The sequence below is a fragment of the Podarcis bocagei genome (genome assembly GCF_964188305.1).
Source record: "Podarcis bocagei genome assembly, chromosome: 10".
Taxonomy (NCBI): domain Eukaryota; kingdom Metazoa; phylum Chordata; class Lepidosauria; order Squamata; family Lacertidae; genus Podarcis; species Podarcis bocagei.
Genome location: NC_138135.1, coordinates 49055683 through 49082321, shown reverse-complemented (window position 1 = coordinate 49082321; position 26639 = coordinate 49055683). Strand labels below are relative to the sequence as shown.

The 26639-nt window shown below is 40.8% G+C and overlaps 1 protein-coding gene across 19 annotated transcripts in view; it reads right to left on the bottom strand.

The window, feature by feature from the left end:
- GRIP1 (glutamate receptor interacting protein 1) overlaps positions 1-26639 on the bottom strand; it is a 346924-nt gene that overhangs the window by 132370 nt on the left and 187915 nt on the right. The window contains exon 1 of one of the 19 annotated variants that reach the window (XM_081211469.1): positions 7599-8093. The exons of 16 other annotated variants lie outside the window; for them this stretch is intronic. In XM_081211469.1, the coding sequence (XP_081067595.1) occupies positions 7599-7653 (55 nt within the window). In that variant the 5' untranslated portion in view covers positions 7654-8093. Of the gene's footprint in view, positions 1-7598; positions 8094-26639 lie in introns of those variants that run through there. 2 more of the 19 variants (XM_081211470.1, XM_081211472.1) reach the window with 2 other exon arrangements.

Genomic DNA, 26639 nt, shown 5'->3' with positions numbered 1-26639 from the left:
AAAAACTTTGAAAGAAGGAGAGTCCTCCACCTCTCATGGGAGTCTATTCGACTGTCAAACATCTCTACTGTCAGAAAGTTCTTCCTGATGTTTAGTAGGAATCTCCTTTCTTGTAATTCGGATCCATTGGTTCAGGTTCTAGCCTCCAGAACAGGAGAAAACAAGCTTACTCTACCCTCCATGTGGCAGCCCTTTATATATTTGAAGCTGACTATCATATCTCATCTCGGTCTCCTCTTTACCAGGCTAAACAAACCAAATTCACAATTCCAACTATCTTGCAAATGTTTAATGTAATCCTTAACAAAATATGTAACAGCTTGCAGACTTGTGCTGTGAACAGAGCATTTCTGACTCTATACAAACTTTCGCTTCTGCACTTTGACAGTATGACATTGTCATCTCATATTATCAGGCACAGTCACATTTGTATGTAATCATAAGTGAACACCATGCAAACATAACAAAGTTGTTGGGTGATATGCATTGCGTTCAGTATTAGACACTGAGATATGAAAGCCAGGAGCTAAATGGCACCTTAATCCTAGGTTATGGGCGCAACAATGGAATGTCTAGGTGCGCTTTTTCGTAACAAAGCTGAAAATGAATGAACTGCAGCTAAAAGATTATGTTCATTTTTCACATGGTCTAGTCCAGGGGTCTGCAACTTTTAAGACAAAAAGAGCCACTTGGACCGAAGAAAAAAAAACTGGGAGCCGCAAAACCATTGCAACATTTAAAACAGTGGGGAGTGTCGGGGCACACAATGTGCCTCCTCCCCTCGCTAGTATCCGCCCCAGAGCCACGGCAAAGGTGTAAAAGAGCCACATGCGGCTCCGGAGCCGCGGGTTGCTGAGCCCTGGTCTAGTCCTTTCCCTGCCCACCCCCCTAATATTCTTAAGAGGGTCTCTTCTCTAGTTTTCAGAGAGTAGCTGGAAGTGGGGAGGCAGAAAAAGGTCCTCCTTTCCTTCCACTCTGCAGTTTTAATCTGAAATCTTAGGCACAGTACTGCGCCCAGAGCTCAGAAATTGCTCACACTAATGAAATTCCCTGTCGCAAAATGGGAGTTTTGAACACTGATTGTGTTGCGTTGTACATATAAGTTTAATATTTAATGTGTATTGTTAGTTTAGCAACTATTGTGTGGGTGCTTATATTTATTATATTACTCATTAGAAGAAGAAGAAGAAGAGTTTGGACTTGATATCCCGCCTTTCACTCCCCTTCAGGAGTCTCAAAGCGGCTAACATTCTCCTTTCCCTTCCTCCCCCACAACAAACACTCTGTGAGGTGAGTGGGGCTGAGAGACTTCAAGAAGTGTGACTAGCCCAAGGTCACCCAGCAGCTGCATGTGGAGGAGCGGAGACGCGAACCCGGTTCCCCAGATAACGAGACTACCGCTCTTAACCACTACACCACACTGGCTCTCAGGATTAGGATCTTAATATTATCAACAAGTATGAATAAAATCATATTTATTATTAACATAAAAATGAGATCACACATTTATATACCATGTAAGCATTTTTAGTTGGTCTGTCTGGGCTAGGCAGCCCTTGTCTTCCACTGGGGGCTAAACCTGCTGCCAACAGCCCTGCATCCAACCCTCCTCATACTTGGAGGACAAGTCCTCAGCACCGCCTTGATTTCTTCAAGCTCACAGGTGACAAACGATGAAAAGTGTGCAGAGGCCCTTTAAGGAAAACTGCCAGCTCCTTTAAGGAGACATGCCTAGTGAAGAATAGGCCTTGTCTGCCCTTCAGCTCCCTGCTAAGGCAATGTCTCCCTAAAACTCTCAATGAAGGAAAAGTGCCAGCCAATGGGAGCTGTCCAGAGTTCTGATCTGGCCTGCCTGAGCTTCTTTGCTACAGTCTCCTAACATGCCTCTACTTACTGTGATGTTACTGGAAGTGATTTTGTCTGCTGTGATTTAACCGGATGATACTCTGCTACTGCAGTTTGCCTAAAAGGACTCACCTGCAAAGATTCTACCAAATGAGTTTTCCTAAAAGGAACTCTGGCTCTGCTCCTCATTGCAGAACAGGATATGGAAGAACGAGAAAAAGGGAAGACTTGAGCCTGAGGCTTGAACAGACTCGTTCCTGTAGCACTAACCTATGGATTAGCATGACACCTGAACAGGGCTACTATTTGAAGGCAGCAGTTAAAGAATGCTGCTGTTGTACATTCTGCCTGAAGGTATAACATGTTCTAAATGTAGGTTGGCATATTATGACAACATGGGGGAAAGGTGTATATGCAGAATAAAGAAGTTGCTATGTGCCCAGTGCATAAGATTTAGCTCTAGATGCCTTCAATATGCTTTGTAATATTTTTCATGTCCAAGGAAAATGGCTGTATAATTTCCCTATTCCACCCTTTTTATGACAGTTTTGGCCCACACCTATTTTATTAGAGAAAAGCAAAAGCCCTTCATAGGTCAACATAGATGATCTTATGCTATGTTTAGACTCATGAACCAATATTCTCTGCTTGCTGTCAATAGGCTTATATCCATGCATGAAATTAGAATGAGTTGATTCAGAATAAACTGACAGACATTCTATGAATTTCATTTTCTAAAAGGCACAATTTCATATGGCCACATATACTTCTGACACTAATTAGAATGTCTCAATTTCAATCCACATCATCGTTTGGGTGCAGAACAGAAGACAGCCGGGCAGAGAGCTAGTCTTTACAGATCCAGCTTCAAAAATGAAAACATGGGGAAAGAAAACGCTACATCTGCATTTACATCAAAACCAAAGCTCTGGACAATTTCAGACAATGTTGGTCTGTTGGAGAAGGACCACAGCTCAATAGTAGAGCATCTGTTTACATGAAGAATGTCTCAGGTTCAATTTGTGGCTTCTCCAGGGCTGGGCATGTACTTTGTCTGAAACTCTGGAGAGCCACTGCCAAACAGTGTAGACAATAATGAGTAGATATCCCAATGATCTGACTTGGTATAAGGCAGCCTCCTAGATTCCTGTCTAGTGTAGCAGCTCATTTACTAACATTGCAATAATATTGTACTTGTTGGTCAAAATGAGTATATGGTAACCTTCAGCAATAACAAGCTGGTTCAACTTTCACTTGGTACTTCTCTCGAAAATTTAATAAAGCTTAGCATTTTATACCTAGACTACTTATTTGCTCTCTGCAACACATTTATTTTGCTTGGCACCTTTCAGCACAAAGTTAGCGCGCAACCACATTGTAGACATTATTCTGGTCCTCTCTTGTTTTACAGGATTTTGAATACACCAAATTTTGAAAAACACCAGTATGGGAGAAAGAGAGCTTAACCCCTTCCCCCTCAGTCCATTTTTCAAATTTAAATCCACTCCTGCAAGTTGCTCTGCTTCCCACGGGGCAAACATTAAGGGACCTAGCAAAAAGCAGGTGGGTGGGGGTTTAAGAGAAAAATGGCCCAAGAAAAAAGATTAAGCACCTTACCAAGCTGTGCACAGTGCACTGCTGCTATGAGGAATATTCTGTGGCCACAGCGAGCTTTTTCTTGGGAACACTGGTAGATACTCAATACATCATTCACTGTATGCATACTTTGCGTTTTCAGATGGGAAAGAAAATCCAGCAATATCAAATCTTCAGTAAACTTGGAGACTCAGCCACCTGTATTTTGTCAGTCACAGATCAGCAGTAAACAACTGTGCACTCCAGCCACCTTAGTAATATGAGGATAGCAGCCTTTGTTTACATGATCACCTATCCCAAAATGAAAGGAAAGTGCGTCAAGAGCCCTTCATAGTTTTACCAACAGCTGTTGACTTGCTTCCAACATTGACTTGTTCCTTGCACAACTGTGAACAAATCAGAAATGGAATCAAGTGGTATTTACCCCAGCAAAACAAATAATTTAAGCAACTGCAAGGTTGTAATATCAAATCCCATTCTCCACAAGGAAGAAACTGCCAGCCACACAAGTTGTGGCTGACAAAACATTTATTGTTCTTCATCAGCACCTTCGTCTTCCAAAGTATAAATGCAACAATCCACCTACTCAGGGGTTTTTTTTCCCCTTTTTCATACAGAACTCACCAGAACTGAGTTCCAGCACCTCTCAGGTGGGTGCCGTTGCCATTATAATAGAACAAGGGAGGCTTCATGTTGAGTTCTGGCACCTCTCTTTCTAGAAAGAGAACACAACACCTCACCTTTTAGGAGAATCATCTTCTCAAACATATTTCAATGCACTGAGCACCTTCTTGGACACACTGAACATTGCAGGGTAGGGGAGATGGGGACAGAGATGACTGCATCCTTTACTCTGAAGTATGTTCTTTTTAAACAAATCTGCTGCCATAAGGGAAAGAACAACATTTATCCTTTAAATTAATGCCTCTTCTAGTATATTGTTCAAATCAAGAAATCAAGGCAAACATAATTAAGGTAATTCAGACATATTGCTTATAAAGAATCAGCAATCGCCTCTGTGGCATTAATCATTGTTGTGATCCGCTTATTTGGGATTTTTATACCTTGATCTCATGGCAAGAATTCAACAGGCTAAGATGCTTAAGGCAGTTTATGTGAGATGGTTTATGAGCACATATTGGGTATACAGAAATGTGTAATGGGCATGAGCATGCCAACCATGCACAAAAAGCTGTGGGATCCAGAAAGGATATTTAAAAATTAATCATTAATTTTTTTAATTGGAGTCAAATAAGCCCATCATTTCTGGCAAAGTCAAATGGGTGCTACTACCCCTGCTTTACACATTTTCAAGATGATATGAAAACAAATATGCTGCTACCATCTGTTTAACCCCAAGTAAAGTCCAGGGGTGGAATCCAGCTAAATCATATTCAGGCTAGACACAATTGAAAACCAAGTTACTCATGTCCATTGATTTCAGTGATTCAGGGGGAAAGTGTTTTCAGCACACATGAAAGCAGGTTTGAATATATATATATGCAATGCTGAAAGATCAGAAACAAAGAGCCATGCACAGAAACCTTGCTTTTATTTATTTTCAGTTTTCTGAAAGCCTAAGTGCACATCTTAACATTCTTGAGTTGTGAGCCATCCTTAATAAGGGAAACATTGAGCAACAGTGTGGGGGTAACTGGTGCCTTTTGCCACTTGACCCTGTTTCTCACTCCATGTGTCCATTAAAGTGTTTGAGATGTATTATTGCAAACTTGTATTATACATTAAATCTGCACATAATGATAGTAAAATTACTTGCAGCCCATAAGCTCATTTTGTGTTTCTGATGTGATGCAATCCTGATTGTTAAACTCTATTTATCTACCTCTACTATAGTAAGTTTTCATCTTTTACAGATATTCTTTTTATTTCATTGATGAATTGTTCCCATAAAGTATTCCAAAGTGATTTAACAATAAAAGCATCAACAATAAAAATATATAAAAGTAAGAATTGTCTATGACCTATCCATCATTTGAGTTAAATAATACTGTCTTTGAATTAACACAGGCAATGAGCTTTTATTGATATTGTCTTTAGAGAAAACATAAAAAGGTCAATATAACATTATTTAAATTTTGTATTGAAAATATGAGGTCTTTCTCTTGCAACTTGAAAAAGAGACAGCAATCAAAACTCAAGCATACTGTTTATTGACTAGTTCAGGAATCAGAATAATTAAACCTACAAATGTAATTAAGTATGTACATTAAGGAAGTAGGATTGCAGCCTGGCATATTGGCAAATAGCAAGGAGGAATGCCAATATCACCATTTTCAGATAGAGATTGTTAACAGCAGCAATAATCAACAAGAATGAACAACAGTGTGCTCAAGACAGTTGATCAGTGGTTCCATGAAAGCCTTACTAGGAGGTGAAGATAATTTAATATTATTGTGTCCTGGTAAGTTACAGAAATAATAGGAAAGACCAATAGTTCCTGAATAACTTGTACTTAAGCCACACCACATTAACAGGCAAGTTGACCCAAACTTTTCTCACACAAAAGCCAAGTTCACTTAAGTAAAATAATTTGTCTTGAGTAAACATGTTTAGAATTTGGCTGCACATATTTGGTTAAATAATTTCCACAAGAAGGTATTTACTGTACTGAAATAAATTAGTTTACATGTAGTAGAAACCAAACACAACAAATCTGAAGAGATTCGTGAACTTAATATGTGCACCCAAATAAGAAACCCAAGGCCCAGGGAATTCAATAGATCTTATTTTCTAATAAGTGTGTTTCTAGGATTGCATGCTTAATCTGTTGTTTTCAGTGCAATCCTATGCATGTTTACTCAAAAGTCTCCCTGTATTCAACAGTGTTTACTGCTAGGTACCTGGAGGTAATCCCCATTGAATTCAATGGAACATATTTTTAAGTAGACGTGTATAGGATCGACCCGTTCAATTAATAGCCACTCCACTTATATTATCAAGTAGTTGAACTACAGCAGTCCTCTATAACAAGCTATTTTCTTTCTTTCTTTCTTTTTACCATGGCAAGAGTCTCTCTAAAACCACCTACATATCTGATGAGCCAACATTACATACTAATTATAAACTGTTTAACTGATTAATGAAAGAAAACCAATTTTCCAAACCAAGACATTCCTGACAAGTTCATTAGCACTTTTGCAAGTCTACTGCTATTGAGCATAGTAGTAGTAATTTTAGGTTTCACAAAGCTTTCATATATCAATTGTATAACCTACATACCTTCATTTGCTTCCAGGCACAATAAGCAAAGGTGTTACTATCTCTCTCACCAACACTCCCCAAAGTGGCAATACTGTTTTTAAACAGAAATTGTGCAAACATTTATAATAATGAGATTAAAACAGCAACAGCATGAAAGACAAGGTGTTATACGGTGGAATGTGTAAGGGCAACTGTTTTTGAAATTCCACTACTAAGGTTTAATAGCATTTTAAAGTTATGTAGCAAAAAATGCAGGATTTTGTCTCAAGTTTAAGAAATACAACTAATAAGTATAACATTATCAATCAAACAAAACCCTCCAGTGAATCTATACTCCAATTTAGCAATAACAATATTCTTTTTATTTGTGTCAACATAATCTTTGGTTCCGAAGCTGTCAGACAATTTAGCAGGGGGTGTGTGTGTGAAAAAAACCCTTCATCATCTTTCAGAGAGAACATGCTAGGATGCCAACACGGCAACAATGTGAATAACATCACCTTTAGTTCAGGTCCAGAATTTTCATCAGCAGCTTTTCCTAATATACAGCACAGAGTGACAGAGGCAATACTTCTGCCGACCAATTAACAGGAATGCAAACCAATAATATCCCATAATAACTTTAGCACTTTGCCTGAACACAAATTACCTCCTTTTGAGCAATGAAATCACCCAAAAATCACAAAGCAGCATCATGGTGTAATGTGAGCGCGGCGGGGAGGGGGGGCATTCAAGCCTTTTAGCTATACGTGTGTGTGTGTGTGTGTGTGTGTGTGTGTGTGTGTGTGTGTGTGTGTTATTCAGAGAGTTCTTCTTTGTTGTCTGCCAATAAATTACAAAAAGAGGCAGTCATATTTGAAAGTAAAACCATTAGGCTGTGTTGTACGGAATGCTGCAATACAGGCACGGAAGGAACAATAAGAAAAACACAATACCTTTAGTAAGTCTCCTCAGAATTTGACAACGGCATTTAAAAGAGACAGCTATCATTCTTGCTTACTGCCTTCCGTGGCAAAGTATACTCAAGGCTCTGCTTTGGTGGCTGCAGCAGAAGCATATGAATTCCTCACGCGCATACCAGAAGAAAGATAGTCCCAGCAGGGAGTGACAAAGCTTAATTCTTCTTGGCTGATGCAGAGATCAGCTCCATGTCATCTAGCAAAGCTGTGTCATTCAGTACTAGTACTACTACCGCCACTGCTTGCAGCACCAGATCAATGGCTTAAAAAGATGATGAAGAAGCAATATTTCTCTTAACAGCTGCAAAGCATCAAATAGTGTAAGATCCCGGCGAAGATAACTGAACGCAGCTAGGTTACCAGCCTCGCAGAGTCCTGTACTGTGCTAGTGAGCTTCAGTTTCTGTTCCAGGCAAAGGACCATGCATTTCAGCACAATCAGGGGATTTTCCCTCCTCCCGCTCTCGCTCCCCCTCCTCAAATCCTTCAGATATTTTAACTCTCTCCCAGCATTGCTCGCTGAACAATAACAAGGGGAAATGCACAATCATCAGCATCCTTTATTACAAATGGCAAAATTTTAAATAGCCACGGTTCCCCCTCCCCAATTAAAAAAATTATTTCGGTGTGAAAGGATGCCCTGCTGAGAATGAGGGGGAGGAAGGATAAGAGAGAGGGGGGGGGAGAGAGAGAGAGAGAGAGAGAGAGAGAGAGAGAGAGAGACCCACAAGCCATACAGCAGCAGGAAGACAGGCAGTTTTCCAAGTAGGTACAATCGTGAAGCATAATGATGCTACACAGACAACACACTGTGAGTCAGGATGCCTCTGGAAGGAGAATGAAACATAAGCTCTCACTAGGTGGACACATTTATCCTTAGCCTTTCATAAATAATCCACCATAATCTTACCAAATACAACACATGACTCTATATTACTCAATTTATCAAAGTATTTTACAGCCTCTTATCAAAGCTAAGCAAATTAACTTGCCCATTTACACTTCATTCACAAAATAATGAGGTGGAACGGTGGTAATGACAGCTTTTCTAACCCTTGCAGACCAACCTAACACTCTTCTTGTGGTTAAAAAAAAGAAGTCTAGAAAGATCTGGATATAAAACTTCAAAGACTGACTTGAGATCTCCTTTATGATGTTTGGGGGATTGCTTGGGTACAGTAATGCTTTTTAGCCTTCTTATCTATTTTTTAAAAACAAGATGGGGAAATTTAAAAGACTCCAGGTCATGGCGGATTACTATTTAAAATGTGTATTATTATGGATAAACCTTTAAATGGTCAAACATGGCAGGAAAGAGACAATCCCAACTAAAGAAATACTGGTTTTCTTTTGAAATAGGTTTGGACTTTGAAGAATTTCTAGGGGCAAAGTAGATCAATAGTGGGAGATCATCACCAAATAACTCCAGTCTACAAGTTGTTGAAATTTGGCGGAGCATCAGAATAGCCAAGGCAGCTTTTTCAGATTATCTCAGAGACAGTGATGATTGAAGAATTCAGTCTTAACTTATTCCCATTCAAATAGATCTGAACTGCACCTTCCAGAGCAATGAGTAAATTGGAACAGAGCTATCTTTTGATTTCCCACCTGCTTTGTGATGCAGTTCCCAACTCTCATTAACGTACCAAACTGTATTTACAAATGCTTATAGTTGGACAAAATATGTACTGGTGCTTATATTAGGACAAAATGTTTACTTTGAGATAAAATGTGTTAAAAATATGTATTCAAATACAACAAAATTTTTATTTTTATTTTTTAAATTGATGCAGAAATAGGACAGAATAAAGGTACGAATGAGTACATACAATGAGCACACACAAGGGTAGACTGATCCATCCATCCCTATTCAGAGATGATAGATCTCAGCTGTTTAGGACTTTCCACCTAAAGCACAACTCAATGGGGAGCTAGTGCAGATGTTGGAGCACAAATATAATAGTTCCCACTGACTCTTCTAAACTGTTTGTCAACATCTGGAATCCATGAATGTCCTGCAAGAGTGCTGTGAAATTTTATGAACTCAGGTCCTTTACCCTATGTAATTACTTATTACCAGCTTTTACACACATACTCTCTCTCTACTTTGAGTAAAGGGGTTTGGGATTCCATGGAATGACGTTGCATTTCATTTCTCAATGGAAAAAATGGTTAAAAACAACAGTTCTGAACAAACTTCAATAGCATGCATTTTAGCAGTTAAGCTTTTGAGGGTATGAAGGCATGCCTGACAATTGTCAGAAACAGATGAAAAAGGAAGGGGTGTTGCCTTTTCATACTGCATTATGCTTGGAATGACTCCTCATCCTACATCTGGTCCAACAATGGCTATAGAATGCGGGTGGCGCTGTGGTATAAACCACTGAGCCTCTTGGGCTTGACAATCAGAAGTTTGGTGGTTCGAATCCACACAATGGGGTGAGCTCCTGTTGCTCTGTCCCAGCTCCTGCCTACCTAGCAGTTTGAAAGCATGTCAGTGCAAGTAGATAAATAGGTATCACTGTGGTGGGAAGGTAAACGGCGTTTCCATGAGCTCTGGTTTCCGTCATGGTGTTCCATTGTGCCAGAAGCAATTTAGTTATGCTGGCCACATAACCTGGTGGACAAACGGCGGCTCCCTCAGCCTGAAAGCAAGATGAGCACTGCAACCCCATAGTCACCTTTGACTGGACTTAACTGTCCAGGGGTCCCTTACCTTTACCTTTACCATAGGAGCATCAAGTTTGCAAAGTCTACTCTAAGCAGCAAGAGCAGGATGAACACCAGACTACATTCCACTGACAACATAAGTATGCCCCCCTGCTAAACACTTCTGCAGTCCACAGTACCTGCCACCCACCATTATTTAAGTCTTCTTTTGAACCCTTCTGTTTCAGGTCAGCTACATTCATTTTCCAGTCACATTTAAATGATGTCCATTGATTTCAATTGAGTATATCTAATGTTGAATATCACTGTACATATTAGATTTAATCAGTGACTATCCCTCTATATTTCAGTTGACCTTGAGGTTTCAAATAATTTTAATCAAACTAGGTTAAACTTCTTGAGTATATCAGTGCATTCAGTGCCACTCATTAGTTATTGCCGATAGCAATATGTCTTTCGCCTATGTTTCAGATCTCGTTGATTACATTTTTGTTTGCAAGTATGGAAGCTTTGCCCATCTAATCTCTGCACAAATAGCTGGTATGTATCCAAAAGTAGGTGATGCACTACAAAGGACAGTTTGTAGAAAGTTTAATGCAAGCCCATGTGACATCAATCATTCCAAATATCTGATTCTTTGAAAGTTCTAAATACCTTCTACACTACTTGGTGCAAAAAGCTACAGTGGTGCCCCGCAAGACGAATGCTTCGCAAGACGGAAAACCCGCTAGACGAAAGGGTTTTCCGTTTTGGAGGGGCTTCGCAAAACGAATTTCCTATGGGCTTGCTTCGCAAGACGACAATGTCTTGCGAGTTCCTGCTGGTTCCCCCCCCCTTTTCTAAGCCGCTAAGCCGCTTATCAGCTGATCCGATCAGCAGATAAGCCGCTAAAAGCCGCTAATAGCGCTAATCCGCTAATCCTTCAATGGGCTTGCTTCGCAAGACGAAAAAACCGCTAGACAAAGAGAATCACAGAATGGATTCTTTTCGTCTTGCGAGGCACCACTGTACTTGTAAGAGTCCCGCTGTTGTTGTTGAAATTAGGTGCCATATGATTATATTTGCTATACTTAAGTCTTCAATTCAGAACGTAATATTCATACTAAATATCATTCAATTTTTTTCACCTAAGTGAAATATTTTTTGAAAAGAGATAAAAAGTACATTTACTAATATGTCATTTTGCTAAGTGTTCGTTTTGCTAAGTGTTCAGAACAGCAGTCAACAACACAGCTTCCTCTTCTTGTGGTTGGAATAATATTGTTTCTGGGATAACAATTTTATTTTTAAAATATGCAATGGGATTTATACATAGTTGAGGGTAAAGGGTTAACTGCCTGTAAACTGTTGAGTTTTGCCAAGAGCTGTGGAAATAACAGTGTTAACAGCAGGGGGTACCTGAATAACAGTTAAACTGTTGTTGTTTACAATTGGTCAAACCAGGGTTAGTTCTGTGAGTGAGGTTTCTGTCAATCTATATACAGGGTATACAGGGGCTTAACAACAACAATAGATTTGATTCAATCCTAGTTATAGGCCAATGAAGGGGACAGACTTCCACCCAAATGATGGGAATAGGAGCTCCTTCTTGGATATTGATAACAAAAAGACCAAGTTCTGGTCAATGGATGAGAGTTCCTGAGAGAGTAAAGAGTGGCTGGTGGTCTGCTGAAGAAAGAGCAGTAACATGGGCATGGAGGCACACAGAGAGGCTGAGCTGCCGGGAGCAGAGGAAGGTCTATGGGGAAGAGCATTGCCTCTACAGCCAAGTGTAAGAGGCATGGCTGAGAACCTTAGGCAACATCAGCTGGTGGACCAGAAGGAAGACTGCAGTAGTCTTTAAACAGACCCGATTAAAGACTGTGAGTAGACCTCTCAGTTTTGTTGATACGTAACTATTACCTGGGGAGGAGTGGTATAAGATTTGAAGGGGGGGGGGAAACTGACATCTATCCTTGCAAAGTAACAGGAACCTAGTATTGCATTTGCTGTATCATTTAGCGTGAGAGTAACCATAGAGTGGAAATGATTTTTATTTACAACAACCGCAGCAAAGTGAAGTAACCCAAGTGGTTTATTAGGTAAGTATACATACAAATTCCTGCCAACCTAGCAGTTCGAAAGCACATCAAAGTGCAAGTAGATAAATAGGTACTGCTCCGGCGGGAAGGTAAATGGCATTTCCATGCACTGCTCTGGTTCGCCAGATGAGCAACCCCAGAGTCGTCCGCGACTGGACCTAATGGTCAGGGGGTACTTTTACCTTACATACAAATATCACCATCAGTTTATACTGATAACTATTTTGATTTGTTTTCATATTTGGATCTCTGTTCTGTTCTATGCTTAGCTACAGCTACTAGTAAGTAAACTGATGAAGAAAATAAATGGTATTGATATATATGGTAGCAGCGGTAATAAAGGGGTTAGGAAAAAGAAGAAATAGGTCACAGCTAAGGGGGGGAAACTAATGTGTGAGGCACCTCTCCATAATACTATATAATAAAGTAATAGAAGGGTTCTCATAGCTCTTACTACTACTCATAGTTCCATCATATTTTGGCTTTCCTTATGTTAGAGGGCAATAATTTACAGCATTGCTTCTCTTGATTTTTGTTTTAAAGGATCTAGTTTGGGCAAGCAGTAAATCATATTTAGCTGATGCTTAAGTATGCTCCTTAAGTACTTTCCTTCATGTGGATATTTTTCTTTACTCAGGTCTTTTATGACAGTTACTACATATTTGTTGTTTAACTCGTCTAATAAATTCCCACTTCTTCACATTTTGCTGAGCTGCATCATCATTCAAATGTCATGGTGGTTTAAATGTATTATCCAGGAAAAAGTTCAGAGTGCCCGAGAAGCTGTTCACATAAAACTAAACCTGCACATAATACTATTGCACGTAATTGCAATTACTTCCTCTAGCATACTAAAAAAAATTCAGTACTTCCCAGCTGCCCATAACGTAGAAAAAATATGTTGCTTCCTGAAGGATGCGAATTGACTCTTTATCCTATATGCATTGACAACATTTAGGTAAAGGTAAAGGGACCCCTGCCCATTGGTTCCAGTCGTGGCCGACTCTGGGGTTGCGGTGCTCATCTCGCTTTATTGGCCGAGGTAGCCAGCGTACATCTTCCGGGTCATGTGGCCAGCCGCTTCTGAAGAACCAAAGGAGCACACGGAAACACCGTTTACCTTCCCACCGGAGCGGTACCTATTTATCTACTTGCACTTTGACGTGCTTTCGAACTGCTAGGTTGGCAGGAGCAGGGATCGAGCAACGGGAGCTCACCCCATCGCGGGGATTTGAACCGCCGACCTTCTGATTGGCAAGTCCTAGGCTCTGTAGCCAGTTTAGAAATAAGGAGTAAGTATGGGTGAGTTTCAGACTCACATTCTCCCCTCTCCTCCTTGGGTGGAAGTTTTTGCTTCCATTTTTAAATAACTGTAGTTACTAATCTTGTTCAAACTGTAGCTAGTGTTAAATACGGTTAAGGAAAAGTCTGTCACGAGCCCTGTGGAAATGTCTTGGTAGGGCTAGTCAGATGAGGAAGGGGGGATGGAATGAGAACACAGAATTGGATCCTGAGGAAGCCCTTAGGACTTTGGGAAGTGCTGATCTACATGCTGAAGAGGGGCCCAGTGAGTTGCTATTGGATATGACATCAGCTGGCTCAACTAATGTGCTTGAGCCACTTGGCTTGTCTCCAGCATCACTTCCTGCCAGTGAAGTGCTCACTTCCTCCAGAGAGGTGCCTGCAGATAGTGAGCTAGTGATGTCAACCCTGCTTCTTGCAAAAAGGAAATGGCAATGGCACCAGAAGACCAAGCCTACTTGTAGGAGTGCCCATCGCTTCCCCAGTTCTGTGGTTTGAGAAGTTGGCTATGTAAATGGCTGTGCCCAGCCTGCTCTTCAAAGTGGGAGCCAAGGGGGCATGTCAAGTATTGGGAAAATGACTTAGCTTATGCCTAGCTATGTATCCTGGAGCTCTGCTGTGATTTTTGAATGATGTAACCTGATCCATGTTCAGACACTGTGGTGAATCATGGAATAATGCTTTTAATAATGATGACCCAGTTGAGAGTGTGAGTAGCAAGTTCACAAGTGGGAGTCAGGATAATGCCAGGATCATAAACATGTGGGAGATTAGCAGCCAAACCTAACAAATGCAAATTCTTACTAGTTAGCATGAGAAGAGGCTAAGTTCACAGAGCTGTATTACTGATATCTATCAGTAATAGATACTGTATTGCTGATAGATAGATAGACCATAGAAATACAATTGGTAGAGAATGCTCTGTGTGATGTCATTTTCTCCTCCGCTCCTGGAGAGGAAGGAACATACACTACTTCCTCTTCCTCTCTATCTTACTTCAACCACCCAGGAGGGCAAAAGTGCTGTATCTCAGGCAGATGCCTGTAGCTGGTTATACTGTACATGTAAGTATTTTCCCTACATAGTTTTTACTACGGTGAACAAAAGCATGATTATAAAGTAAGTCAATCTTATTTTTAAGCTTACTTCCCCAGTTGTTGCCTTATACTTTATTAAGCGAGATAAGAAATGGAGAGCCAGCTTGCTTCATAGCTGGGCTTGCTCAAAACACAGTTTTACAGCATAATTCCTATGCTTTTAATTTTGCTGCCAGTGATGGGGTTTTGAAACCCTGTTCAACCCACACATGTGGGCACCTGGAGAGATAAATTGCCATTAAGATACCGGTATCCTCTCCTACCCATTAAAACCCATCCCACAAAACCAATGTTTGAAGCTGATGTTGTCCTAAACCATGATTGTGACTAACCACATTTTGTTTAAGTTCAGACATAGTAATAATAATCATAAAAAATTATTTATACCCCGCCCTCCCTGGCCAGAGTCGGGCTCAGGGCGGCTAACACCAATAAAATTACAATAAAACATAATGGGGGGACGGGACGGGGACAAAAACCAGTTTATTAAAATACAGGTTAAAATACAATTTAAAATGCAGCCTCATTTTAATAGTAGCCCATAAATCAAAACCATAAGGGGAGGGAAACATAAGGGTCAGACTGAGTCCAAACCAAAGGCCAGGTGGAACAGCTCTGTCTTGCAGGCCCTGCGGAAAGATGTCAAGCCCCACAGGGCCCTAGTCTCTTGTGACAGAGCGTTCCACCAAGTCGGGGCCAGTACTGAAAAGGCCCTGGCCCAGCTGAGACCAATGTGTATGCGTATAATATGTGTAACCACTGCTATTTGAAAACTGAAGTGAAACCTTCCAGTCTCATTGCATTTATGTCCAGTGTTCTTGCATTTATGCATGGGAATGGGAATCTTAGTCCTCAGTAATATCTTCCTACCATGTAGTTCTTACAAGAAGAGGCATTGCTTATAGGAACAGAGCAGTGCATCCTTCTCCGTGAAAGTTTTAATTTCAAGAAGAAATTAAAGTACAGGAAACTTAAAATGAACACAGGAAACTTAAAATGAACACCTCTTTGGTCCACCTAGCTCAGTACACTGATTGGCAGCAGCTCCCTAGAGTTTAAAGCAGAAAGCGCTCCTAAGCCAATATGGAAATTCCAGGGATTGAACCCGGAATCTTCTGCATGCAACTCTACCACTGAGCTATAGTCCTTCCCCAAGGGCAGTAAGCACAATTCACTTGTGCTTCTCCTCCACTGCTTTGTTACAAGCCATGTGAAGATGCTCTAAATTACGAGTTATGTAAGGAGAATCAAATCACATTTTGTTTCATAGCTTATTTATAAGCCCTAGGGAGAATATCAAGGTTTGATGAGTTAAGAGATCTGTTTTAGTGAGAGCGTTTTAATATAGTGTCGTCTGTGTACCTTCATATAACATTGTTACTACTGTATACTGGCATTGGCTGCTTGTTTTATTGGGACATTGAATGTTATTAGCTGCAAAATATTTTTAAACCATCTTTGCTAAAAATTAAATAACCTTTTAAAAATAGATTTTTCTACAGAACAGGAGACATAGTGAACTGCTGTTATGAAGCAATGTTCCTGGCTCTAAACATGAGCTTGCTACTGCACACCTCTGCTCAAGCATTGGTTAAACACTGCTTGGAAAGCACCACTTATGCAAAAAAATTATGGGATGGTACCCCTTAAAGGTGGTATAGTTTCTCACCCACCATGTGTTAGAAGTAGAATAGTAGCTGTCAACCTTTTCAGTTGACTCATCTTTTATTTTAACAACAAAAGTGCACCTGTAATATGTCTATGTTTCTCCTGCTGCTCTCTTCTCTAAAAGGCTAAAAAAGAAAATGGTCATGGCATTGGTGTACCCTAGTTCTCGATATGACCACTTCTAGGTTCTCACCCTCCCATTAAAAAACAATATGTTAGCACAGTGCTTTTACAACTTCCTGCCTTTTCATCATGATTTGTTTGCCCAAGGCATGCTCCTGTTGGAGTCTGTGCTCTCTGCAAAGGATTTTGGGACCATATTCTAGGGCACAGGTAACCAACAAGGTGCTTTGTAGATGATGTGGCATGTGGAACATCCATCATTGCTGACCATTGGCTCTAGGGGCTGGAGCTGATGGGAAATCTAGTCCAACGGCATGTGGAGGATACTTTGTTGGCTACCCCTATTCTAGGGTGTTCACACAGTTCCCCCAGAATGCTGATAATGCCTGCTGAGCCTCACCATTGGAGCTAAGCTTATAGCTATCCAGAACAGGGATGCAGTTGAATACAGTCCTCCAGCCTGTCCATCTGGCCATGCCTCCTTCCCATACATACCTTATCTCTAGGCCACACCTCTCAAAAGTCCTCCTTAGCACCCTTCTTGAGTATATTGGCTGACTAGAATGTGTCCTTGAATTCTGACGATGCTTCTTTGTTTCCCAGAGAGGGGATAAAGAAGGATGTTCAAATGTGTGCAGAAAGAAATCTACCATACAAAGGTGAAATCAACATTTATTTTATTTTTCCTCTGCACCACTGGCATGTGGCCCCAGGAAGGTTGCTTAGAAAGGAATGCAGATATTGGTATGAAAAAGACTCCCCACCTAGATCAGGATCTAGGGCATACCTGCTGCTCCTCCACAAACTGAACTTAGGTAGTCTTGCAGGAAGGAATCTGTGAAGGTTAACAAGGTCCTGCACTAATTGATGAACCCTTGCTAAGCTACAAAGAAACCCTGGGGGTTCCCCTGGACATACCGTATTTTTCACTCTATAGGAAGCACTTTTTCCCCTCCAAAAATGAAGGGGAAATGTGTGTGCGTCCTATGGAGCGAATGCAGGCTTTCGCTGAAGCCTGGAGAGCAAGAGGGGTCCTCAGCGAACCCTGGGCTTCGGGCAGATATCCGCAAGCCTTGGGAGCCCGGCAGGAACTCCCGCCGGGCTCCCAAGGCTTGCGGATAGCAGCCTGTTCTGGGGGCTGGGGTTGGGGGAAGCTCGGGCTTCCCCCATGCCAGCCCCGTGCCTGGGGGGGGGAATAATTTTTTTATTCCCCCCCAAAAAACTAGGTGCGCCCTATGGGCCGGTGCGCCCTATAGAGCAAAAAATACGGTATCTTTGAAAACCACTGTGTTAGGACAATAAAGGGCTTCCATTTAGTAGCTTTTATGTGTGATGGAAAAGATACTCACAGCTACCAAAGAACTGAATTTGAAGAGGCATAAAACTTCTACATAAAGCATAAAATGTGCAGTACTGGTGCATATACTATTCCACATTGTTTCATCAGGGTCTGCATGGTCCCACTCAAATAAATATTATATTTCACAGAATTTATACACTGATTGCAAAAAAAGACTCAAAGTGGTTTACAAATGGTGCTTATAGAGCAGCAATGCTAGGTGGCACATGCTCAGTGTTTTAGAAAAGTCCACCTATTCTCATAGTAATAATTTGCTAACATTTGTAGCAGCTGCCTTCCTGGTTTCGCTTCCTGAAGCCCCCTTAAGAGGCATAAAAGGCAGACTTTCAGAATACTACTGAGAATTCTTCTAAGTATCTTCTGTCAGCGAGATTCATAAAGGACTTGCAGCGTTTGAAAATACTGTATAATGAAATAAGGCACAACCAGGCTAGTTTTTCACCACTGTTGAAAAGCTCAACAACAGAGCGAAAATACAACTGAAAGCAAAAGCATCATGTGCCAACACATTTCAAAGGCAAAAATAAAAGGAACTGCAACACTAAAAAATAAAATAAATGAGCCAGACAGGCAAAACTACTGTTAGTTTCTGCTAGCAACATGCATGTAATTAAAAGCTGTGGGGTTTAATGTAATCTCAAAGTAAGTGATCTCTCTGTAATCTTAAAAGCAGGGAATCTGTCTATCCCCCAAAAAACAGCTTCCATTTGCTACTGCATATGGTTAAAGATATGTAATTCCATTCAGGCTTTGTACTTTTCCGATTAGTCATAGCGATGATCTTCCTGCTGTCAGGGTTTGACAATTAAAAAGCATTGACTGCAACCTCTTATTTGCAGGAAAGCAAATGGGGAAAGAACTGCTACGAGCAGGACTATGGGGCAGTCAGTAAAACTAAATTGGGGGATTAAAGACGGGGAGGGGTCATACCCCAGTGGCAGACCATGAAGGCTATTGGGGCCAGTGTTAGCACCAGGCATCTTTGGCCCCTCCCAGCTGCTCGATCCGGCCACCATTGTTCTGGAGCATTGTGAGAGAAATTACAAGGTGGCTAGATGCAACTGTCCAGAGCATCTCTTGGAGCGATGTAGTACAGTGGACACTCTGGTTGCGAACGTGATCCGTGCAGGAAGCACGTTTGCAACCCGCAGGATCCGCAACCCGCCGCGTCGCGTCTGTGCACGCACATGTCACGATTTGGTCTTCTGCGCATGTGCAAAGCGCAATTTAGCACTTCTGTGCATGCGCAAAACCTCAGAAGTAACCCGTCCCGGTACTTCCAGGTTTGGTGCGGCGCGCAACCCGAAGTCGCGCAACCCAAAGCGCCTGTAACCCGAGGTATGACTGTAACAGAAACAGCGCACCAAGACCCACTGAGAGAGGAGGAGGCCCATGAGAAGACTTAGCCCAAGACCCCCTTCAAACCTAGAGTCAGCTGTGCAAAAGGCGCCATGTTTAATCTCTGACATTGCCTATTAAAAGGACTGGGAAAGACTCTGGAAAGCAAAGCCGAACTGAGTAGAGACTACTGGACTAGGTGGGCCTACACACTGTCTCAGTGCTCCCTGATGAAATATGCCCTATCTGTGTTGCCCTTCTTCCAGGCTTTTGCAGACAAACCTGTTTATACAGACATTCCTTTGCTCTCTCAACCTGGGTTTCCTCTTTCCATTGTTGTATTGTTTTAATGAGATTGCATTCTATTTTTTTGCTTATTTTAATTGTGTAACTTTATGTTTTAACATTTTAAACTATCTTTAATCAGGTTTTGCACACTAGTAGAAATTCATGTATATATATATATATATATATATATATATATATATATATATATATATAAACATCTAAGTTAATTATGTTACTTGGGAAATAAGGGACAAATCTGGAGCAGGAAGCTGCATAATAAGAAAATGTAGAAGCATATCTGCAACATTAAAGTAAAAAAGCAGTCTGTGCTTTTAAAATGCTAATTATGAGAAGAGAAGATTCACTGAAAAGAGAAGCCGTTTCACTGATACAATGATATTAATCTCTGTGTGAAAACTGCAAGACAATATTCCATTTCCTTTGTTGAAAGTTAACCTAAGTACAGGAATTGCAACTGCCAGGTGAGGCATGGATGTGATTTGTGCAGCAGCAACCCAGCTACAAATTACAGATGCTTCAGGTTACAGACTCCACTAACCCAGAAATAGTACCTCAGGTTAAGAACTTTGCTTCAGGATGAGAACAGAAATCACGCAGCGGTGGTGCAGCGGCAGCCGCAGGAGGCCCCATGAGCTAAAGTGGTACCTCAGGTTAAGAACAGTTTCAGGTTAAGAACAGACCTCCAGAATGAATTAAGTTCTTAACCTGAGGTACCACTGTACTGTACTGTACAGCATTCCTTAAGTGAAGAAGAACCCATGAAGGGTATCAGGAATTATATACCTTTTATCAGCAGATATTAGGGAAATAAAACAAAAATACTTGGACTCGGGCCTGAAGAGTTGACAGCAGACTCTGGTACAAATAGGTTTTGTTCTTTAAAAAGGCCTAGTGGAATGACGTAAAAGGTCAACATGATACACGTCCTTCTATAGGTCTATCTTATTAAAATCACTGGAAGAAATCCAGATTTTTACTTCCAAGCTCATAAATCTCAGTGACTTAAAAGGAATTTGTAAGCTGGTAAGTAGCTTCAGAATAGTGCCCTTTGCTGTGCACACTTAAATTAGCTTTGGATTTTCAATTCATCACTATGCTGTTCCCACTTTACCTGCATGGCAATTTAAATTGACAAAATGAGTATTAAAGTCTCTATGCACTAGTGATAAGATGACTGTTCATTTGAAAGTTAACTTTTTAAAAATAAATAAATCATGAACTGGACTCATTTTAGGAATGAAACAGAAAATGGCTAGCCTAATGAGCAGCCCCTAGGCATGGATGTTAAAACCTCAGAGCCTTTTTCAGGCACAGAAGACAAGAGTCAGCAGTACCGACTCTTACAGACAGCGCCCTGGTTTGCACATTAACAATAAGCCATACTTAGACATAGACTGTTGCTTATTGTAAAACAGTAGTGCTTTGGTGCATGCAGCTCAAACACTCCTGCTTCACCCCGCTTGCCCTTAGGAGAAACAAACAACAAAGCCTGGCCTAGTGTTACATGTGAACCAGTGCCCATGGGTTGCTTCTATCCAAGCAAACTGCACGTAGAAGCCAAGGTTTGTTTTTGACTTACTGCTCATGGTTTGTTTGGGAGAAACAAACAAGTACTGGGTTGTATAGAATGCTAAGCTAAGCATCACCGTTTGTTTCTTTGGGAGGCAGGCAGAGAAGGGCAGGGCCTGAGTGACTGAGCAGTCACTCATTTGTGGCAAGTCATGGCTTATTTATGGCCATGGATAACCATTAGCCATGAATGAGGCCAGTATTAAGCCTCTGGATTGGCTGGGCCTCCAGCAGCTGATCTCAGGAACCACGGCTTGCAGGGCATACACAACCATTTAAAATGTTCCATTCCACTTTCCACTATAATATGTCTCACATTAAAACAGATTTCCACTTCCTCTCCTTTCCCTTAGCCCACAAAAACTGCTCCAGAGGATTCCCCAACCTTCTGAAGGACCTGGTAAGGGTGTCTGGGTAGCTTGAGAGGAGTGGGTAGTTTCACTGTGCAAGTGGAAGTCTTCTGTCGGAGCAGAACGGAAGTATTGGATACAACCCAATGTTAAGATAACAGCAACAAACAGCAACAACTAACAAAAAGAAATTAAATAATATGGATAAACATTAGCAGCCAGAGAGAAACCCCAGGTGTAGATTCCATTTGAAAGGCACATATTCTCTCTCTCTCTCTCTCTCTCTCTCTCTCTCTCTCACACACACACACACACACACACACATTTTTCCCCAAAGAAGATTTAGAGAATAGGACTTTCTAATCTTAAATAAATAAAAATGACCCAAAAGGCTGTTAGGATAGAATCAATGCAACAACTGAGGCTCCAAACAAAAGAACTGCCGAATTTGCAAAGTACATCTCCTCAAATAATTGATAGCTTAACCTTACACCAATCACTTCCAACACTGGTCACTAATACTTCAGCAAGATCTCACTTCTATTCATCACTTCTGTTTAATGGCTTCTCTAATAAAGCTTTAAAATCCACCAGAGCTAAAGCTACTTAATAGCCACATTTGGTTATAACACTGGCCATTAACAATGGTTAGTCAAATTAGTTTGTGTACAAGCTGCATGTTAATGCATGCAGTCCAAACACTCCCACTCTGTTCTTGCCTTCCTCCCAGTTGGGAAACAAACCATGAAGCAACCTGCTTAACATTACTCCCCATGGTTTGTTTCCTCAAACAAAATACAATCATATACTGTACATACAATCAAAACTCTACGGTTTGTTTTCCCTTTGAGAGATGAACAGGAGTGCTCAGGCTGGGCGCACTAGCAAGCAAACAAATTTGACTAACCATAGGCAACAGCCAGAATTATATCCAAACATGGCCATATAATTCTTTGCTTCTTCTCACAGGTAGCATAAAATATGTCCAGGGAAACATGGTTTTATGGGGAGCATTATTAATAAATGCACCAACGGCAAGCAGATATAAAAATGAAGCAAATATTAAGAAACACAACAACTTAAAGCCCGCTTATCATAATAAATGTCTATCATAACCCTAGGACATTGAAGGACCCATCAAAACCCAACAGTCATGAAATCTATCTATAAAAGACAATTTCCAACTACATCATGTTATTTCTTATGGGCAAATCACTGCTTTAATTACCTTTCCCAAAAAATAATTAAAAGCTCATTCACTGATTTCATATTGCAGCACATTAGAGCTGTATGACCGCTTCATGCAAGTTACTATGGAGCTGAGGAACAACACTGTAACATGCGTGAGGCTGAGGTCATAGAACTGTAAAGTTGGAAGGGACCCCAAGGATCATCTAGTCCAGTGTTTCCCAACCTTGGGCCTCCAGCTGTTTTTGAACTACAATTCCCATCATCCCTGACCACTGGTCTTGCTAGCTAGGGATGATGGGAGTTGTAGTCCAGCTGGAGGCCCAAGGTTGGGAAACACTGATCTAGTCCAACCCCCTGCAATAAAGGAGTCAAAAGTGAGGATGACACTGAATCCAAGTTGGGATGCAAAGAACCACATCACCATTTCTGTACGCTGTATGTATGTTTATTTTGATTTGTGTTTGTCAAACAACATTGCTCCATACCACGTGACAAACTGCTGTTGAAACAGATAGAAGCTTCAATGGTGATTTGAGGTTGAATCCTGACAAGACAGAAGTACTGTTTTGGGGGACAGGGGGTGGGCTGGTGTGGAGGACTCCCTGGTCCTGAATGGGGCAACTGTGCCCCTGAAAGACCAGGTGCGCAGCCTGGGAGTCATTTTGGACTCACAGCTGTCCATGGAGGCACAGGTCAATTCTGTGTCCCGGGCAGCTGTTTACCAGCTCCATCTGGTACGCAGGCTGAGACCCTACCTGCCTGTGGACTGTCTTGTCAGAGTGGTGCATACTCTAGTCATCTCCTGCTTGGACTACTGCAATGCGCTCTATGTGGGGCTACCTTTGAAGGTGACCCGGAAACTACAACTAATCCAGAATGCGGCAACTAGACTGGTGACTGGGAGTGGCCGCCGAGACCACATAACACCGGTCTTGAAAGACCTACACTGAAGATGAATGTATTGCCAAGAATGTTATTTTTGTTTCAATCATTGCAAATCTTGGACAAAGTGGACTGTTTCAAGAAGTGGCAGAGAGACATTTCTAGATTTGTCTGGCAGGGCAAGAAGCCCAGAATAAAATTTAAAATATTACCGGTAACTGATGCAAAGGACAGAGGTGGATTTGCCCTGCCAGACCTTAAACTCTATTATGAATCAGCGGCATTTTGCTGGCTGAAAGAATGGCTGCTTCTTGAGAACACAGACATTTTGGATCTAGAAGGTTTTAATAACGTTTTTGGGTGGCATGCATATTTGTGGTATGACAAGGTTAAAGCACATAAAGCATTTAAAAACCATATTGTCAGAAGAGCATTGTTTAATGTTTGGACAAGATATAAAGACTTACTTGAAAATAAAACCCCAAGGTGGTTGTCACCAATGGAAGCAAAGGCTCAGAAAAAGCTCAATATGGAGGCCAAATGGCCGAAATATTGGGAAATTTTGGAACAAGAAGGAGACAAATTGAAACTGCAGAGTTTTGAGAAATTAAAAGATAAAGTGAGAGATTGGCTTCATTATTATCAGATAATGGAGGCATACAATTTGGATAAGAAAGTTGGCTTCCAGGTGGAAAAATCTAAATTGGAAACAGAACTGTTAGAACCCAAAACCAAGATTTTGTCAAAAATGTATAACTTGCTGCTGAAATGGAACACTCAGGATGAGACAGTTAAATCTGTCATGATTAAATGGGCACAAGATGTGGGACATAATATTATGTTTGCTGACTGGGAACAGTTGTGGACCACCGGGATGAAATTTACGGCATGCAATGCCTTAAGAGAAAATATTATGAAAATGATATATAGGTGGTACATGACCCCAGTCAAGCTTGCAAAAATTTATCATTTGCCCGATAACAAATGTTGGAAATGTAAAGAAAATGAAGGTACATTTTTTCACCTTTGGTGGACGTGGCCTAAGATTAAGGCTTTCTGGGAAATGATTTATAATGAATTGAAAAAGGTATTTAAATACACCTTCTCAAAGAAACCAGAGGCTTTTCTCTTGGGCATGGTTGACCAGTTGGTGTTAAAAAAGGATAGAACTTTCTTTATGTACGCTACAACAGCAGCAAGAATACTTATTGCAAAGTATTGGAAGATGCAAGACTTGCCCACTTTGGAAGAATGGCAGATGAAGCTGATTGACTGTATGGGACTAGCAGAAATGAATGGCAGAATCCGTGACCAGGGAGAAGAGTCGGCAGAAGAAGATTGGAAAAAATTTAAGGACTATTTACAAAAATACTGTAAAATTAAGGAATGTTGAATGATGTTGGATTGCAATTAAGTGGTTTCTAGATGTAATGGTACAAAGGAATATGATAAAATGGTTTTCTTTTTATAAGTAAGAATTTAAGGTTATAATAGCCTAAGATGTTGGAGAGAAAATAAGGCGGTTTTTTTTGTTTTTAAAGCTGTAATGCTTTGAGATATGGATTTGCTGCACAAATAATTTGAACTGGATATACAAGAAGGGGAGGTATGAGGAGGTCAGGGAAATATGTTATGAGAAAATAAGTTGTGAAATTTATGTGTTTTTAACTTTTTTCTTTTTATGTTTGCTTTTTGCTTTTTGTTTGTAAAAAATTGGAAAATTTAATAAATATCTTTATTAAAAAAAAGAAAGAAAGACCTACACTGGCTCCCAGTACGTTTCCGAGCACAATTCAACATGTTGGTGCTGACCTTTAAAGCCCTAAATGGCCTCAGTCCAGTATACCTGAAGAAGCATCTCCATCTCCATCGTTCTGCCCAGACACTGAGGTCCAGTGCTGAGGGCCTTCTGGCGGTTCCCTCGTTGCGAGAAGCAAAGCTACAGGGAACCAGGCAGAGGGCCTTCTCGGTAGTGGCACCCACCCTGTGGAAAGCCCTCCCACCAGATGTCAAAGAGAAAAATAACTACCGAACTTTTAGAAGACATCTGAAGGCAGCCCTGTTTAGGGAAGCTTTTAATGTTTGATAGGTTATTGTATTTTAGTGTTTTGTTGGAAGCCGCCCAGAGTGGCTGGGGAAACCCAGCCAGATGGGCGGGGTGTAATAAAAAATTATTATTATTATTATTATTATTATTATTATTATTATTTGTGAAATGAGAGAGGGCTCCACTGCAAAATCCAACTGGGCATACGCAGGACCTTGGACACACCTAAAGCAGCATTGTCCACACCTCCATATACCTATGTTTGTGTACAGATGCATATATTTTAAACACAAAGTTAGCAAGGAATCTATCAATTTAAATCATTAGTTGATGTCACAACCTTTATGAAATCTAATTCTCTCCTTTAAAAAAAGTCACACAGTGCATACTTTAATGTCATGCCAGCTGTTGTATTTCTAGAATGAACATATAAAGCTGGAAGAATAAAACCGGTCATCTTCTATGAAGATCAAATCTTCCTCTACGAGGATGTTTGAGAAAACCTGCATACACATAATTGATCAAAAGGGAGTCACAAAAGGATGAAATATTTTGCAGAAGCATATGCTAATTCACTGCACCAAGCTCTAAGACCCACTGCTTTCAGCAAAGTACCATAAAACTGTTGAAATGAAAGAGATGCTCTTGGGTTGCTGTTTGCTCAAAGCAGAAATGCAGAACAGCATGTTATACACAGGGGGGCTGGGAGAAGAAGAGCAGGAAGTTCTTGAACAGGAAATTAGGCATTTAATTGCTGTAAACCTGAATGCATCTTGAACTTTCAAAGGGCGAGATTTCCCCTCCTCTTTCTATTGCACATTTCCTCAGCTGTATTTTAATGGAGGGTGTGCTATTGGTGGATAAAAATGGGAACAGGCACAAACCACAAACACCCTGCCCTATCTTTGCACCAGCTCCTCCATTCATCAAACAGATTGTCATCTTGCTACTACAGATTAGAATCAATGTCCTGCCTCTTCGTTATTACCATTATTTCTCTTTCTTCAAAAGTATCCTTTGCTAGAATATAT